Source organism: Callospermophilus lateralis, chromosome 5, assembly GCF_048772815.1.
Source record: "Callospermophilus lateralis isolate mCalLat2 chromosome 5, mCalLat2.hap1, whole genome shotgun sequence".
Taxonomy (NCBI): domain Eukaryota; kingdom Metazoa; phylum Chordata; class Mammalia; order Rodentia; family Sciuridae; genus Callospermophilus; species Callospermophilus lateralis.
The window spans coordinates 148758043-148777598 of NC_135309.1; the positions used below are offsets into that span (position 1 = coordinate 148758043).

The 19556-nt window shown below is 40.0% G+C and overlaps 1 protein-coding gene across 4 annotated transcripts in view; it reads right to left on the reverse strand.

Moving 5' to 3' along the window:
* Positions 1–15693: 15693 nt before the first annotated feature.
* Dab2 (DAB adaptor protein 2) overlaps positions 15694–19556 on the reverse strand; it is a 53787-nt gene continuing 49924 nt past the window's right edge. For all 4 annotated transcript variants that reach the window (XM_076857407.2, XM_076857406.2, XM_076857405.2 and 1 more), the window contains 3 exons: positions 19325–19434; positions 18672–18739; positions 15694–17383 (listed from right to left, as the gene is read on the reverse strand). In XM_076857407.2, coding sequence (XP_076713522.2) covers positions 18677–18739; positions 19325–19434 — 173 coding nt within the window. In that variant the 3' untranslated portion in view covers positions 15694–17383; positions 18672–18676. The remainder of the gene's footprint in view (positions 17384–18671; positions 18740–19324; positions 19435–19556) is intronic.

A 19556-nucleotide genomic window follows, 5' to 3' on the forward strand; every position in this document is an offset into this window, starting at 1 on the left:
TGAAGTTTGATTAGGTACCTGAATGAATTCTGAGAGAAAGAGAGAAAGCTATGTGAGGGTTTGGGCAAAGTGTTTCAAGCTGAGGAAACAATAAGTGCAAAGGACCTGCGGTAGCATGTTGGTATTGGAGCAGACAGTACAGATGTACCAGGAGAAGAAGGCAGGGTGCATTTCTACTTTAGAGGCCATAGAAGAGATTTGCTTTGATCCCAAGCTTTCTGGGAATCCTTAGAGAGCAGAAATAATGCTCGAATTTATTTTGCAGAGATTTCTCTTCCTGGATGGATAATTGACTATTGGAGAGTAGGCCAGAATGGATGCAGGAAAGAAATGATAGTGATTTGGGCTATAGTAGTCAAAGTGGCTACAATTTGAAGTGGTTAGATTTGGGATATAGATAGATAGATAGATATTATATATTCTATACACTATAACTGACACATAATAATTGTATATTTTCACATTTCTAGGGTACAAGGTAATGGATTTGGAATACATTTTAAATGTGGTACCAACAGGACTTGCTGTTAGATCACATGTGAAAACGACACAGAGTTAGGAAGAACTCCCAGAACTTTATCTGAGCAACTTGGTGAACTGTGGTGTAGTGGGTGAGGAGGAATGGAGAAATCAACATTAAATCTGGGAGGCTATTATATTTTCAAGAATGTTGACTATGTCATTGGACATTGGACTCGGGGAAAAGATTGGCCCTGTAGGAGTTGGAATATAAGCAGTACTTCACCACAGATGTGGGAATAGTTGGAATAAGCACGGAATTTCACACCCTGAGACCTGATGTGAGAGTGTGGCTAGAGCAAGGCTTAGGACTGGGCCAACATTTAACAGGGTCGTTACAACACGTCTGTGTGCTGATAGGAATGGTTCCGCGTACAGGGAGAAGTGGAAGGCACAGGAGTGAAGGAACACAAGTAAAGAGCAAAGTCCTCCAAGGCCAGAGCAGATGGAGCTGGTACACCTGGGCTGCTTGCGCTTCGCAGGGCTCACCTCCCACAGCATCACAGAATTCACTCCAAGAACTTGGCTGGGTTTCAGGTGCCATTTACTTGTTCCTGTTCTTCACTACACCGTAAGCCCAGTGAGTACCGGGACCCTTGGAATGTTCTAAAGCAATACTGCAGCCATGGACTCAATGTCTGACCCGTGTTAGAAACTCAGTATTCGCAGTGGTAGACAGATTAATAAACAAGGGGCCCTATTGGCTAATGGTATCTGGTAAACAAATCTCTGTGAACTTCTATTAAATATGGAAATAAAGCACTCGGGAGAATGCAAAATAAGAGGAGAATGGACATTTTGTATATCTTCAGCTTTTTAGGTCCAATTTTTCTATTAATGGATGCTTGAGTACTTTTTTAGGTTGTTGAGATTAAGTGAACAAAAATAGAGTAGTTGCTAACATTTGAATATCTAGTTTGTGTCAAGAACTCGTCCCTTAAGCACTGACATGTGTTATCTATTTAGTTCTTACCTCTGCCCCTTGAAATATCTATTACACTTTCAAAGATGAGGAACTGAGCTATGGGGATGGGAAGGAATTTTTCCCAGGGCAGGCAGCAGCCGCTCTTCAGGCGCAGAGTTGGGTGCAAAGCTGAGCATTTTCTCCTGAGAGCCCACTTTCCTCATTGTCTTCATGCATTCTGACTCCTCATCTGACCCTCCTGCTTGTTTTAGAAGCAGAGAATGAACTGAAATCATGTGCAGAAGATTCAACTATATGAATAACAGGACGCATGAAAATCAGAGGATGAATGAAAAACTGGGAAAACATTTTTAGTTGATATCCAGAGACAAAACATTAATTTTAATATAATTTAAAAAATTCCTGAGTAAAAGACAAGAGACTATTTAAAAAAAAACACACAAAAGGATAAGGAGAGTACACACACACAGCACATGGCCTATTTCAATAACAAAGAGACAAGTCAAAACACTACCAAGATGCTATTTTTCACCTATGGGAAACATCAAGGAGTTGGCCCACCGCTCCTTCCAGCAAGCCTATGGGGGAAACACACACTTTCACATGCTGCTGGTAAGTGGAAAATAACACTAACTCCACAGGGTCATAGGGAAATTTTGGCCAGATCACGAAGGTGGTTACCTTTTGATCCAGTTAATATTATTTGGGGGAATTAATACTATCTGCTTATGAAATTACATATCAATAAGGATATTCCTTGCAGCATTGTTTCTGGTACAAAGACTGGAAACCACCTGAATGTCCGTCGGTAAGAGATGAGTTACTTCAACTGCTGTCCAGAAAATGGAAAATCAGCCAGCTATGAATGAGGAAGGCCCTTCACTTTGATTTAGAAAGGTCTCCCACATCTATTGTGATGCAAGAAACGAGCAAAGTACAGACGCTGTGTATAATATACTTCTAGCAAAGAGAGGGAGCGAACAAGGTAATATGAGACCCTGTGGTTTAATCTATATAAAGAAGTCGTAGAAGGATACCCAAAAAAACGAATGCACATATTTACCTAGAAGATAGGTGAGGTGGGAAGGAGCTTTATATGTACTTTATGTATGATAATGGAGATTTCACGAAAAGTTATGCACAGGGAAAGAAGACTTCACAATATATATCTTGTTGTTTTTTGATCTTTGAACAATGTGAATATTTTGGTATTTGCAAATTCAAAAGAAAGAGTCTCAATAGCTACATGCTTAGAGCTATTATTCTGCTCTTATAGTGGTTTTAAACATTTGCATTCTATCCCAAGAAGCATAAGAGATGATGTCCCCCTGGGGACCTGTTCTCATGGGAACCCTCATCTATCTATCTCTATATATTTTAAAGCAGAGCTAGAAAACCCCAACAGCTCACTAGTGGCAGTGAGCTGGGGCATAAACTGGCAATTTCATGAAAATCCTTCCTAGGTAGATGGTCACAGTGATGAGTTGAATTGCATCCCCTCCAAAAGAGCCACGTGGGAGTCCTATGCCCCAATACCTTAGGATGCAACTTGATTTGGGAATAGGGTCTTTACAGAAGTGATCAAGTTAAAATGAAAATACTAGAGTGGCCCCTAATCCCCTCTGACTGGAGTCCTTATACAAAGGGAGATTTAGGGGTTGGGGTGTCATTCTGTGCAAAACCTGTGCTCCTCAGTAATCCAAAAAACAACAAAAAAGAAATTTTATAAAGACCTACACAGAGGGGAGATGATGCAGAGATGGGCATGTGGTGACAGTGGCAGAGACGGGTGGGATGGAGCTGCTAACCAAGGAATGCCAGGGATGGCCAGATGCCACCAGAAAATAGAGAGGATCCCCCAGAGCCTCAAAAGCAACATGGCCCTGCCAACACCTTTATTTCCAACCTCTAGACTAAAGACTGTGAAACTTCAGTGTTGTAGTACTTGTCCCTAGGAAAGACACAATCAACAGCTTACAGACGGGGGATGGAGGCACAGAGAAGGCGAGTCACTTGTTCAAACCTGCACAGTTGGTAAGTAATGGCACCTTGATCTGAACTTGGGAAATCTAGCTTGAAAGGCATGCTTCATTCTGATTGAATTTATTATTTCAGAAATCATTTGTAAATTTTGCACTTTGTAAATTTGTACTTTGGTAATGCAAATTATTCTTCTCATTTCATGACCGAAGTCTCTGAACACTTTGTCTTGACCTCAACTTTCACAGAGTGTTCAGAGCAGCGCAACCCTGACAAGTTCTGGAAGCATGGTAGTGGGGGCATTGTGGGCCAAACCAATCAGCAGAGCAGCTACCTGGAGCTTAGGACCAGCCAATGGGGCTTCCTGGTCCTGCTTGGGACACTGACTGCAGCCAGAACCCAGGGGGTGAGAGCTTCAAAGCAATTGAAGCCTTCCCCATAGTCTCTCATTTTTGATCTGTAGAAGCCACAATCCAAGAATGTGGGCTATTAAAAAAAATTTTTTTTTTTTTGTAACTTAAGAAAAAGGTCAGCTTCAGTACAAGAGAGCTAAAGCAACTTTCAATAATTGCCTTTTCAAGTACACATTCCTTCTGCATCCAGATGTCCAGAAAATGAAAATATTTTCTGAATGAAACCATGTTGTTTAGACATAAGCAGAAGTGTAAGGACGGAGAAAGTCAGCTGAGCACTTGACCCAGGGCCTGTGCAGGTCTGGGTAGCCCTCTGTGATCCTGCTCCTGGAAGATGTAGTGCTGAGAACAGCCTACCTCAGCAAGTGGAGCCCAAGTGGAACGGCGGCCTCCTTTGTAGCTGGGAGGTGAGCCAAGATGTGCTTGAAATGGACATCAGACTCCAAAGCAGAATTTGGTCAAACCAAGGGTCAAAAGACCAAAGGAGAATTGGGTGCAGGTCATGGTTGGTCTGGACAGAGGAACAGTGTTCAGGCTGATGTTTCCCCTTAGCTGCACTGTTGATATCAGGAGTAGTTCGGTACTGTCTTCAAATCAATTCATACTGTATTGGATCACACAGGTTTGTGTCCTCCCCTAGGTCTTATGGATATAAAGAAGGATGTTTCATGTGGCCCTAACCTCCTGTGTTCCTAGATGCTCTGTAGATATTCAGTAACCACTTACTGTCCAATTAATTTCTTTCCTGGATGGGCTTGTATAGTGTTTTATTCTACTGTGTGTTGCTATAGCAAAATGCCTGATGCTGGATAATGCATAAAGAACAGAAACTTAATTTGACTCCTGATTCTGGTGGCTGCAAGGTCCAAAAAGCATGATGCTAGCTTCTGAGGAGGGTTTCTTGACTGTGCCATAACACAGTCAAAAACGCAAAGAGGAAACTTGCCATGAACAGAAGGGGCATGCAGGCAAACAAGGAAGTAAGAGGCTAAGGGGGGTCCCGGCTTTTCCTAACAACCACCTCTCTCAGGAATGAATCCACTCCTACTTGACTTGACCACTCCTTAGAGAGCATTAATCCACTCATATGTGTGGTGCTCCTAAGATCTAATCACCTTGTACTAGACACAGTTTCTTAAGGGTTCTACCACTTTGAAAAACTGAGGACCAAGATTCCAGCACATGAACCTTCAGGAACACTCAAACCATATGCAAGTCCTAACACGTGGCTTTTGTAATCATGAGCCAAATCATAGAAAAAGGAGAAGGCGCATCTTTGCTGAAGCAGGGTCAATGGATCTGTAGTGTACTTCAAAGGAGAAAACATGACCCTAAACCCCAGGACACAGCTTGGAGTACAGTACAGATGTCAAGGAAGAGAAGTGAAATTATTCGCTTTTATCTAATGTGGGGGGGGGGGGAAGGATGATATAACCAAAAATTTTAAAATGTTAGACATTGAGATAAAAGGAGGGATGGATTGATTTCCTTAATTAAATTTTTTTCAGACATTAGGCACTGATAAGCTCAGGTTTACCATACACGATTGATGATCCACTTCATTTCACAATTCTAAGTATTTAAAAATGATCTTAGTTCTAACATTTCAATGCCTTCTTGGGAAGAAATTCCCAGACACAGCAGCAGATTTCCACAGCAAACTTGCAAAGGTGTTCCCTGTGTCTTTTCTTAACCTCTCGTTAAATTCTGAGGATCTACATATCACTATTTGGCTTAACATTTCTGTCTACCTTGCTGTTAAAAGTAGACCTTGAATCACCAAATCCCACAGTGAAATCCAGAAACAAACAGACAGGCCATGACTCACCTGGAAGTGGGCAGTGAAGCAAGGAGACTTATTTCTAAAATGCTGATTGCATAGATGAAGGGCTTGCTGGGGGACATGCTGCTCCTGCTAGGCAGCTCCCCGGGAGATGATCCTTTACAGCAGGTTCTGTAAAGCATTTATTTGAAGAAGGCCGGAGGACAGGGAAGGATTATTGTTTGTATGTGTTCAGAGATATTGTCAATTTTGACTGCCTGGGCACCGAAGTCCAACTAAAGTAGAGTCATTTTGTAATGTTTGGCTTGTTTTTCCATGTTGACACGTATTTGGGGGTAATGAACCTAAATGCTAAAGTGTCTAAGATTAGCATTTGTGCTATGTAAAAAATAAAATGAGATCAGGGGAAAAACAGCAGTTCTAACCTTGGTAAATTCTGGGAGGGAGGGAAGGTGAGGGAATGTGTATTTTATTGAAAATAAAGGCCTGTGGATGATTCTTATAGAGGCATAGTCTTGAAGTAAGTAAAAGAATGACATTTAATGGAAAGCAAGGTACAGAAATGATGTTGTAACTACTCCCACTCACAATCCAAAAATGAGATATGTGGGTTGTTTCCATGTGGGCAAGGTAAAGTGTAAAACACATTGACAAATTTCTTTCTTTCCAGGTATAGTGCATCATTTTGAAGAAAAAGAAGTAAACTCTCCAATGCATTAACCATATCATTTAGAAGGATATGGCTTCCTTATCTCAGAATTACACATCAGTCAGATAAGTGTCTGAGATGGAAAATTTTGGTTCCCTGCCATGAAAAGTAGTGTTTGTCTCATGTTATCAAGTTCTCCAGGACTTACAGAAAGGGTGACATGTTTTGGAAGTCTCGGAATAGGTGGTAATTCTCTGAAAACTATGCAAATCCTCTGAAAATCTTGGTTGCACAAGAGAATGACCTGGAATGCTTGGTAACATATTGATGTCTGCCTACACCCTGCCCAAGTCGATTGGGATTTTTTAAAAGCTTCTAATGTGTGGCCAGGGTTGAGATTGAGAATGACCAACTTGAGAAAAAAAGACATCAGTGGAGTTTTGTAGGTAATGTGTCACTGGCTTTTAGAAAGACCTCTTGACTTAGTTCTTAAGGGAACTTCTTAAGTGTCTCTTAATTACAAACTGTCAAATTTCAAACAGGAGTTCATGTAAAGGCAGAACAGGGTTAGAGGTGAGAGGATGACAGAATATACAGCTAGCTTTTTCCAGGACTGCAGGAACTTTAACACTGAGAGTCCTACCTGGAGTACATGGTGTTTACTCTTACCACCCTTTCTTGGCCCCTTTCTGTTTTCGGCATAGAGCTTGAGGTGTCTAATAGGATTAATTTCACCCACTCCCAAGCTTGACATAAAGACAATTTATTTGGTTGGTGTATAGGCTGTGCAGAATTGCCAAGTGATAAGGTGATTCCAGTAGGTGTAACAGCACTCTTCAATGGATAGGTCTATGCCCAGGGGATACTTCCTATGAGTCTTAGCCAATGATGGGTGAACTGCACCTGGGTTCAGTCTGAATCTGTCAGCTATGATGAAGCAATGCTGAGAACTCACACATGATCTTTGTGGACCTCACCAGGATGCCCGTGGACCTAAGAACTTGAAAGCAGTCAGCATAGGATTATGCTTTATGCTAATCAGATTTCATGCTCATTGATTAGATTTTGTGATAATCAGACTTTATGAGGGGAAAGGGATACTTCTTGGCTGACTAGTTTGAATTAGTGGCAATTCCAAATTGCTTGGTTTTATTTATTTTATTACCATGGTTCAGGCTAAATGTGATATAGCAAAGAAAAATTGAGATATCAATGTATGATAAAAAAAACTTTAATTACATATATTAATGGTATGTATAAAATATATAAATAATATAGTATGGGCCGGGTGTAGCAGAAGTGACACCCCCAAGGCCGCATAGTTGGGGCAGAGGAAGCATCAGAGCCCCACTCTCTTGGCTGCTGGTTTGGTGCCATTGTCATGACAGTACTTTCAGCTGAGCTCTTTCATGATGAACAAATTTCTCTCTATGGTTCTGGAACTGTTGGTGAAGCTCAGTAAGTCCAGCTATCCCTTTGTAGTGATAGGATTCCTGAGGCTCAGCTCTGTTTATGATCACATGGAACTACTTGGGGGGTCCACCTGATTGCATTACAGCATCTCATTTTAAGGAATGATTCAGTAGAATCTTTTCTGATTCACCATATCTGCCTATGCCACCTCCTACCCTCTGCTCACCAATTCTCTTGACTGCTATGTGCCCCCCTCTACTCAAACTCCATCCTTCATTCTGGGCACTTCAGTATTCTCAGGGACATGCCTTTGACCTGCTCCATTTTTTTTTCAATTTATCCACTCTATCAACATTTATCTTAATTCAATGGACACTTCTTGGTTCTTAGAAGCTTTTTAACTCCCCATTCACCTGCCTTTGGTGACCCAGCACCTCCTTACTCCGCTTCTGTTTTGCTAGCTCTTTTTTCTTACCCATCATACAAATGCTGGTGTCTGCTTTCTTCCCTTCTCAGTCTGTTCCTTCTTATCTTATCCACCCTTAAGCTTAAGCTAATCTTCAGACCTAAAGGTCTGAGAGAGTGATCTCTTGAAGTCCCTTTACCAGAATCTCCTAGGTTCTTGTTTTGAAAATATAGTTTCCCAGAAGTGGTAATTTAAAGTTCACACGCACGCGTGCACGTACGCGTGCACGTGCGCGCGCACACACACACACACAGTTTATGGCATTACTTTGCAGCTTAACAGTCCACTTCTAGGAAATCTCCAGATGGACTTTGATTTGTTCACACTAAGTTGAACTTGCATATTTAGAATCAAACACTTATTTCCTGCCCTATGAATCTTAAATCAGTGGAGAAAGCTCAGGTTATGTGCCGAGAATATAAAAAGACTGCCCCTCTAGCTCAGAGAAATTTTCGGAAAGAAAGGACAAGAGTGAACATGTTTTGAGCAACACTTTGCACCCAAAGTTGTCTAAATGGGACCAGCATATTAAGAAGGTTGAGGGTAGGCTATGGGTATAGCTGTGATGGAGCACTTGTCTAGCACAAGAAGAAAAACAACACAAACTAAAAGACATAGAGGATAAGCACACATTTTTCTCCTTGCCATCTGGGAGAACAACTTGCAGACTTTTCCAATATGGAGGAAGTCAAGTTAGAAGGATCTGTGCCATGTGATTGGGCAGAGTCAGAAATAGTATATTTGACTTAGATTTCTTTTTCTGCTATGTGCCACAGAAAATATCAAAAGGTTCCCTTCTGTCCTGGGGAGAGAAGGAAGAGAAGATTGAGTGTGGGCTTACTTCTAGCAAGGACAACACTGTCCTAGAACCAAAGCTCAGAGTGTACAGCTTTATGTGGGGCCTGAGGCATTAGGGGCTCACCAGGTCACACAGGCTCCCCTGTGCATAGAGGGGACTCTAAGCTTTAAGCAAGAAGCTTGAGCCACAGAAACCAACAAGGTAGTGATGAGGTACATGCTGTAAAGAGTAGAAGAACAAGAAGATTATATAAGGCCGTATAAGGAACCTACAGAGGACACTCATCAACATCCTTCTCCATGTTCACCTAAATCTAAGGCACACATACTCAAGAAAGAAGAAAGGGAAAGTTTTAAACTCTGTGAGTCCTAACTACTGGGCGGAGGATACAGGATCTGAGTGAATGTGGATGCTCGTATCTCACAGAGTGGAGACTTTTGAAAATCTGATGAAAGAAAGAAAGAAAGAAAGAAAGAAAGAAAGGAAGGAAGGAAGGAAGGAAGGAAGGAAGGAAGGAAGGAAGGAAGGAAGGGAAAGAAAGAAAGAAAGAAAGAGAATGTGAATACATTTTCCCTCTGAGCCCAAGTGATGTAAGAAAATTTCCATCTGTTTCAGAAAAATTCATCTGTCTTCTTTGGACATGTTCAGCTAATCCTTCTTTTTTGTAAATGGGACCAGTCAATAATTATAGGGGATTTAAGTCAAGAACTTAATCCTGCTTCTGGTCCTTCATCATCTCCTTTGTTGTTTTCACCAGACTCATTTGAGCTTCTCTCTGTCTTGGGGCTTTGTGCCTGTCACTGATGAGCTGCAATAATCTGTCCTGCTTAGTTCACCTGGTTCCTTTCTAATCTCTACTGTTCAGGAGTTTGTGTTTGTCCAATGGAAAGATGGAGAGAATCATCATCATGGGCAGACTTTCTAAACCCTGAAGAATTTAGGAAGAAAAAATTTTAAAAGCACTGTAAAAAATGGACTATGCATTTCTTAATACACAGCCTGAATTCAGCTCATTAATGATATTGTTAAATGTTAAATTTTGATTAAATTATACATCAGTATTCCTGTCGTGAAGTGGGTTTGTGTGAATGGTCTTCTTCAATGGCCAGACAACACACCTCTAGCCAGACTATGAGCATATGCAGCATAGTTTCCTATTTATAATGTAGAAGAAATTGAGAAAACATTATTCACAACTCATCTTCCATCGTGAGTGGTCAAAGGCTTACATTAAAAACTCTTCAACATGTTGATGGGAAATATCTGAACTAGACTGAGTATAAAGTTAAATTAATGTGCTGCATTTATAACAACTGAAAAAAAATCAAACTCTGGAGTGCTACTTAATACATCCTGAAAATGAAAGTCCAAAATGTGATTAATCTGCCTAATTAAGAATGGTAAAGGGCTATGCTTGTAGCTCAGTGGTGAAGCACTTGCCTCACATGTGGGAGGCACTGGGTTCAATCCTCAGCACCATAAAAAAAATAAAATAAAGGTCTTGTGTCTATCTACAGCTAAAAACATTTATTTTTGCTTTGCATATTTGTTGCAGGAAGTATAAGGGAACTACCTCTGAAGGGAATAATATCTTGGTGAATGGGAGGCAGCCCAGGATCAAGGGAGCAGTGTTGGTTTGGGGAGGCAGCGGATGATGAAGTGCTTCACTTGAGGTTAAGTACCAGGTTCTTGGAGCCTGGGTTGGGATTTCACTCCATTCATTTACCAGCTGTGTGATCTGGGACAGTTACTTAAACTCTTGTTATTCTGGGGACCATCTCTGAACTGTAATTTTCAAAACTGGCTGTGTTATGCTTTCAATGAAGTAAAGTGAAGAATTGCAAAGAACTGAAGCAAATAAGAGGCTCAGGAGTTTTACGGTCCTCCTAATATCCTCACAACTTTTCATGGGTTGGATGTGAAGTGTCCCTCAAAAGCTCATATGTGAGACAATGCAAGAAAGTTTAAAGGAGAAATGACTGGGTTAAGAGTGTCTTAACTGGATTAGTGAATTAATCTCCCGTGGGATAAACTAAGTGATAACTGAAGGCTACCAGGGTATGGCTGGAGGAGTCGGGTCCCTGAGGGCATGCCTTTGGGGTATATATTTTGTATCTGGCAGGTGGAGTCTCTCTCTGCTTCTGATCATCATCTGAGCTGCTTCCCACTTGCATACTTTTCCACCATGTTGTTCTGCCTCACCTCAAGCCCCGAGGAATAGGGCCAGCAGTCTATGGATGGAGACCTCTGAAACTGTGAGCCCCCAAATTAACTTTCCTCTTCTACAATTGTTCTGGTCAAGTCTTTCAGCCAAAGCAGCAAAAAAGCTGACGAATCCACAACTGAAATAGTACTCTTTTGAGCTTAAATTGAGGGAACATTAAAACGTTGTAGACTGTGACTTTGGTTCCCAGTTCCCTTTCAAACTTTATTATGAGTAATCCTCATACTCATGCCCAGCCACCAGTCTTCTGCTTTCTGTAGCTTCCACCTTGTAGGCTGCTGCTTTGCCATTAGCTTTGCTGATGTGGTCATGTGGGAAATGCCATCCATTGCCAATTTCCAAGGCCCTCTCACCAGAGGGAACTTCACATGGAATCTGGATCACATCTCAAGTCTCAGCTGTCTAGAGAGTCTGTCTTGTGATTTGGATGTGGAATATCTCCCAAGGGTTTGCGTTTTGTTGGTCCCCAGTACAGCAATGTTCTGAGGTAGGGCTCTTGGGATGTGGTTGGGTCACAAGAACTGTGACCTCAAGAATGGGTTAATCTTGTGATGAGTTTGTAGCTAATAACATTATGGGACGTGACTCAAACTTCAGGTGGGGTCTAGATGGAGGAAATAGGTCACTAGGGTGTGATCCTGCCCCTTCTTCCTCCTCCTCTCTCTCTCTCTGTCTCCTGGATATTACAAAGTAAGCAGCTATCTTTCTACCATGAGGTTTCTACCTCACCACAGAGCTGAAAGATGGAGCCAGCCTACCACGGACTGAATGAAATCTCTGAAACTATGAGCCAAAATAAATACTTCCTTCTCTAATTCTTTTTTTTTTTTTCAGTTATAGCATCACAATGATGAAAGCTGACTAACCCAGCCCCATAGCTGGTTTTGTGCTCTGCTATTGTCCTTTTGACATCCTTGATAAATTTATTTTGAACATTTGTTTTGGAAGAAAATTCTAATGGGAAAACACAGCTTGTCCAGGAGTAGAGAAAATATGTCCAACATACCTCCTCTTCTGTGCTGCCCCATTCCCACACAGGTTTGTGTAGCCTCTGAGCACAGAGCAGGGCGGAGGACAATGTGTGGGAATTCCAAGACTCCAAATGAGAGTGAGTGTAGGTGGGTTATGTCTGTAACTGCATGGGGTGCCATGGGTCAGGGTTGGGCCACACTTCCTGTTTGAACCAGGACCTGCTTCCAATACTAGAAGAAACACGAATAAATGATCAAGAAACACTGATCTGTTGCTTCCCTACTGTGAATTAACCAGTTACACTAGAAATTATGGCGCAGAAGGACAGAAAAGGATAAGGCAAACTAGAATTTCCTTTCATTTTTCCAGTGCTTGGTTTCTCACAGTGACCTAAAGGTAGAAACTATTGTTAGAATGTACACACGTCAGGAAGTGACATAAAAAGTTGTTTTATTTTGTTACGAATAGAATACATATGCAAAAGTAGTCTCTACTATTTTGTTACGAATAGAATACATATGCAAAACCTTGCATATATTAGTTATGAAATATAAATAGTATAATTTTGATGATTCCACATGTGAGTTAAAAATCAGTGGTAAAATTCATATTAATAGTTCCAAATTTTGATTTTACTTTACTTAGAACATTAATTAGCAAACAATGGTGAGAAATAAATGTTTATTGTTTAAGCCACCCAGTCTATGGGATTCTTACTATAGGAGCTTGATCTAGGACACCTATCAATCTCAGTTCCTGTGAGCCTTTCAATTTCATTCTTAATGAAGACAGGCTGAGAACGGCCTACATGTGTCCAGGGTTGGTTTTTTTTAAACAAACAAAAAAAAAAAGACAGCTCCTCCAGCCTCTAGCCCTATCATTTCCTAATAGCAAGGACCTAACCCAATCTCTCAAACCAGTGAAGGAAACAAGAGGCAAGTATCACATTAACCATTCCTTTATTTTCCTTTCTCTGTTAGCTCCTATGTCCAATATTCTCATCTCAGATTACCCTTAAAGCAAAACAAAACAAAACAAAAAACTTTGAAGATCAACCAGCATAAGCAGACAGAGAAGGCAGTCTGGGACCCACCTCAGAAATAGCTGTGACTCAGATCCAGTCCAGTCGGGTCACCTCTAAGTTTTAGATCAGTATTGATTTCTCTTTTTCCCCCCAAGATAATAGTAATAATTAAAGTTAACCAAATAAAGAGAGAATTGATAGACAACTCCACAATCAACATCTTGAGGAAAACATAGTCATGCAGACTTTCAGAGTCAGGCTTTTAAAAATATAATAAACCTTTGGTCCAAGCTCTCATTGAGGTCTCCCTGAAGACTGGCCCGTGTACGATTTCAGTACAAGCTAGAGTTTTAGTAATTAAGCACATACTTCCAGCAAAGCAAGGGCAAACAAGGGACTGGGTCACTCATTAGGTGGGATAATAAATGGCTGGCCCTCATCCATCAGCATTGTTGAAATTAGGACTTGTTAACAGAGCTGCTGTTGGTACACAACCTTGTTCATGACCACATTTGGTAGATCAACTTAGAACATGAATTTTAGTTATTTTTAGAGGAAAGCAATTAGTTAGTTAAAAGCATGCCATTTCCCAGCAAGAGTTAGGTACTTTATTATTTTGCAATCTTCTCTAATGTTAATAGCTTAAATATTTACCAGGGGCTTTGGGGCAGTTCCCATCTTTCATTGGAAAACTTTGTACTGAACCTCTCCATATGGGTCAGAGTCCTCACTCAGCAGGTAATTCCAGGATCAACAAAATTCCTGAGTTAGCTACATCCTCTGTTTTTTCCCCTTCTTGCTTTCAGCACAGGAAAGACTCACCCTGTTTGGCTCTCTGTAGACGCCACAGGTAACATTTTGTGGAAGGAATCAGAAATCACTAATTGAAAGGATCTCCCTGCAACCCACTTTTACTATAAAATAACCATGGAAAGCTCTCCTTAGGAGAAGGAACAGATGGCAGTCACTTTAAAGCATCGATGCCAGTCTAGCATGAGATGTGACAGGAACAGGTCGACCTCACAGGATTATGGTACCAGTGGAATAAAGGCACTTTGTAAAAATGGTGAAGTACTTCACACACACAAAAAGTTCAGCTTTTAACTTAGATGTATTTGATGCCTAAATGAAACCTCATTCTAGGATAACAGAGTTCCCTCAAAATGTAGTACTTCTAGCACACAGATATGAATACCATTGCTACTAAAGAGACTGAAGAACAGATCTATCCCTGCTTTGGGAGACACTTTAGTAAATGCCCCTTCTGCCTGGCCAACAGTGGTTTCTAAACCTATTCTGAGAAGAATGTTCTCCTCTTGCATACACAAGCAAGGATTAACCTCCAGAAAGATCTCACGAATTCAGCCCCATGGAAATAGCACCCAGCCTCAACTAGTTAGACACATGGAGAGCACCTGGAGAAGCAAAGTAATAGGTGCAACACATTCTTATCAACATCCTTCTCCAGTTCATCCTCACCTCCTGGATGCTGTTTTTATGTGGATTTTGTTCCCCTCCATTCCACCTCATTCTTGTCAGAAAGAGACCAAGTGCTTCAGATAAGGATAAAAAAAAGGCACTACTACCAAACATCCCATAATAGGATGCACCAAAAGATGCCTCTTCCCCACACGTGTCTTATTCCTTATAGAAGTTAGGTGCGACACTAAGACATCTACGTCCAAGCAAGGTCTACCTTAGGATTTCCTCTTTCTTCTTCTTTTTTAATTATTTTTTTGAAAAGCAAATTTCTTTTTAATATTTTTAGTTATCAATGGACCTTTATTTTATTTATTTATATGTGGTGCTTAGAACCCAATGTCTCACACATGCTAGGCAAGCACTCTACCACTGAGCCACAACCCCAGTACCCACTTTCCCTTTCTTAGAGTACCAGGGGTTATGTTTTGTTTTTGTAGTGCTGGGAGTTAAACCCAGGGTCTTACCTATGCTAGGGAAGTTCTCTACCACTGAGCAACACCCTAACCTATTCCAGGTCTTCTGGAAGTAAATGAGAGCCTTGAATCTTGCACCAGTGTCTTAGGGTGTCCCAAGAAAACACCTGATCGTTAGCCTGCCCACATCACACTGCAGGTCTCCTGAGGAGCTTCAATCTGCCTCACTTGGTCCCCACAGTTGTATTTTGGTGGGGTCAAATAGGACTAAATACGCTGTGAGCAGTGGCAGAGGTTAAATTGGGCCAATACTATACCAATACCAATAATTTTTTTTTTTTTTTTTTACTGGACATCAGTGGAAGTTGTTCTGTGCAGGTCTAATCTACTGAACTCCATTAAACTCCCAGGAAGGGCGTGTGTGGAGGCCTGAGAGAAGAAAGTGAGGCATTGACAGAGAATGGATAAGAATTTACTCCTGGTTCAATTTCATGAATTTATAATTTTAGTCATCTTTGTGACAATCCAGAATGTACCGTAACTAACATTGACTCAACTTTCATTGGTACACTTTAAGTCTTGACCAGCACAGATTATCAATATTAGAATAAACTGATGGTAACACATGAGCTTTTGCCATTCCAGTTTATTGAAATGAGTAAATTTATAGCTTTATTTGCATACAGAAAAGTGCACAAGAAAACAAGTATGTACAGAACAGTTGTGTGGCTGATCATCATTTTCAAAAGAATTCAACTACCTAGTTATCTCCAGTTTAGCATGTTTAGGTATTTGGACTTTTAAAGTACTATTTCAAGTCTGTGTTTATATGACTCAGTAGGAAGCCAGACAGAAATTTATGCCATATATAATCAGCTATTACCATTAAACATAAAACCACAGGACTTCAGCTGGACTACTTGGGGCTAATCAATAGAAGCTCACAAGGCCACCGTGTTGCTTAAATCCTGATCAGCTGTCCTCTTCTTCCACCTAAGGTAACATTGTATGTGGTTGAGTAGGACCCACAAAAACCTGAGCATTAAGGTCCAAGAGATAACATTTTAAAAATCCAACATAAATCTTGTTTTGGCAAGAACAAACCCTTCAGAACTGTGCTAACAATAGGACTGAAAATGAACTGGGAAATTTTCCAAGGTTATGAGGAGGAAAAAAATTGCAGACATTAGATTTTTGATGATAACCCCCAATACTTGTCCATCACCTTTTCCCCTGCTATCTTCCTACTAACAGAGAGATTGTGGCTTCAAGAAAGTTTTCCAGTTACGTGATAAAGGCCTAGCATGGCCCCCAGTAAGAACCCAGTGTGTCTGGCACAGTTACTGCTCTTCAGAATACTGTCCTTCACTGCTGAGTTGAGATCAATTTCTCTTCCACGTTAACTACTCTTCTGGAATGTCAGTTCAAGAGGAAGGTTGCCCCGTCCACAGGAAGGATACAGGTTATAACTATTTGCAATTCTACTTTCTGGGACTAGCAATTATCAAGGAGAAACACAGGCCCAAGATCTGTGAATCATTCTTTCTTTCTTTCTTTTTTTTTCTTTTTTTTTTTTTTTTTTTTTGCCCATTAAAGTCTTTGCTTGCAAAAGGGAAGTAATGGTACATGAAGCCAGGAAAAAAATAGACATGAAAGACAATCAGAGAAAGAAGGCAAAGAGGGGTTAATTATATTTTCCCCTCGTCTGCAATAGCTAACAGGAGATTAGGAAAAAGACAATCTTGGCCTTGGCGAACCTGATCTTTAGAATGAAGAGAAACTATGATCTTTAAAAAAAGATCCTTAGGTATATAAGGAGGAGTTGGACTTGCTTTCATTGTATTTTAAAAATTCTCTGTCAAGAGATGGTCTGAAACAAGGGCCTTGTCCTACTAGAATCTTTAGGTTATAGAACCCCCTAATGACTTTGTGCAGCAAGGACTTGGAAATTCAATGAAAACAGGGTGTGATATGAGGGACTGTGGTGGCTGCATCTCCCAACCAGAGTGAAGAAAGTAGAATGTCCTGGAAGGTTCTAGGATCACGATAGGCAAGGACTCAGTAGGGAAACTACTTCATTTATATTTAAACTATAGAGTTTGGGAACTTAATTTACTTAAAGCCATAGATTCAGTTTAGCTTTAGCCTAGACAGAAAGTGAAAGACATTTTACAAGTGGAAGAGGCAATGAGAAATAAGGCAACAGATGATCCATCAAAGCTGGGACAAGGACAGAATCAGGATGCATCTGGCTATTAGCTTTGTCCTTGACTACGAAGGCCAACCTTTATGTTCCTCTGGATAGTCTGCATTCCAAGTTCCTAAAGAAATATGGAGAAGAAAAAAAACACCTTGCAATTAGAAATTTTGGATTGAAACCCATGTATTAAATATAAAGTCATTGCATCTCCTAGGGCTGAAGTGAGGATGGAATAAGAGAGTAAATACAGAACATGTGATGACATGATTAACATCAGTGCTCAACAACATCCTCTATTTTCTCCTATGATCATTCTCCCCATGGACTCTGCTAATTTAGCAGGTTATTATTATTTTCACTGTTAATCACTGATTGTGCCTTTAATCAATTAAACTTCATCATAGGTGTGCATGTAGAGGAAAGCACATAATATACATAGGATTTGGTGTTCTCCATGATTCCAGGCATCCACCTGGGGGTATTGGAGAATATCCTGTGGGTAAGCAGGGATGAGGGAAGAATTCTGTTAACTTAATCCTATTGTTGACATCACATTTAAGATATTATCTATTGAACATAATCTAATTATAGATGGATCAAGACATAGTTTAGTGGCCCTGTTTGTTTCCCCTTCATTCTTTATATTGTTTTATCCCTACCAGTTTTACCCTACCTTCTCTAAAATGGAGATACATGTCCTTTTACCTCCTTCCTTCAATCTTTCAAGATCAGAACCCAGTTTCTGCCATTTACTATTGAAAAAATAGTAGGTTACACTGAGTCCTCTCAAGGATTTGGTTGCAGGTATTTATTCCTAACACTTGTCTACAATAAAATCCACTGGAGAAGACGAATCCACTTTCTCACTCATTTCCTCTTTCACTGCATCTGAAGGTGATATTAACAGCTGTCACTGCTTTCACGGTTAATCCCATCAGACTACACTGCAGGCTAATCAAGATTGTCACAAAGAAAGAAATGGTATCTGTTTAGCAGACTTGTTTGTTGACTTCAGAAAGTCATTAGAACTTGAAGCTTAGAGGAAACAAAGTTATTACTAGGATACTTTGTAATCACTTCAATATGAATGTAAAAAAACCCTAGAAAACCCCAAATATATGTTATATTAAGTTTTACATACAGAACTGAAATATCAAAACCATGAGATGAAATAGAAATCCATTTCCCATAATTATATTATGATGTTTTAGAATTTTGCTCTCAACTTCCAAGTCTATCATTATTGAATTAGCAACCTATAGCTTTCCATGTCTAGTATTTCTAAATTACAAATATTAAACTCTTCCTAACTTTAAAATCAAAATCACACCCTTTGTTTCCAATGTCATCCTCTCTCACTGTTCCCCAATCCTCACCACAATAAGCTTAAATAGCCATTTTCTACTTACATAAGTTAGGCAAAAGGATTTCCAAAAGGATCCCTATGTACATCAGAACATTTGGGTTGAGAAGCCACCTAAGGAGAAAAACCATCCAGGCAACAAATACAATTATAGATATAAGACAAAATAAATAAATAAACAAAACCTATCATAAGATTTAAATTCCTTTAGAAATCACTTAGGTCATATACCAATCAGACATTGTACAGGTTTACAATGATTTTGTGTCTCTCTGCTTGTAGAGGGTTATATATGTTACTTATTCATAATTAAGACTCAGGTAAATTACATTTGCTTCCCCCAATGGGAAGTATTATTTTATGAGCTATAAAACCATGGGTGGTAAATAAAGATTTTACATTTTTAAAAAGTTTTAAAAATACTACTTTGATTTTCTCCCCAAATCCTTTCAGAATCTAGATTGAATGAAACATAAAGGATGTTCTCTATATAATAGTTTCTAAGTAGTTCCTGTAAAAGTAGTCTTACCCCAGCCTGAATAGATGGTTATACTGCAATAGTTCTCAGAATTAAGTCTTAGTGAAACAGGTTTTATCACCAAAAAGCTATTATGTGTTATTATACATAATTAATTTTAGAGGCTGTAGCTTAATGTCACTTAAACTTCAGAGCAATGACTTTTAGGAATTGATACTTACAGAGGGTTGTGATGAACTGAAGGGATCCTTAGAGAAAGGGTTCTCAAATGCATTGTTAGCAGATTTGGTAACTGGCAGGGTACCCTGTCTGGGAGATGGCTTCGGTGGTTCTAGAAGGTGAAAAATCCAAGCGATCATTAGACAAATATAACACACAGCTTCCACAGTTACTATCTCTGAAATTTAGTTCCATACTTCTGAAATTTACATCAGTGGATTAATAATCACCACC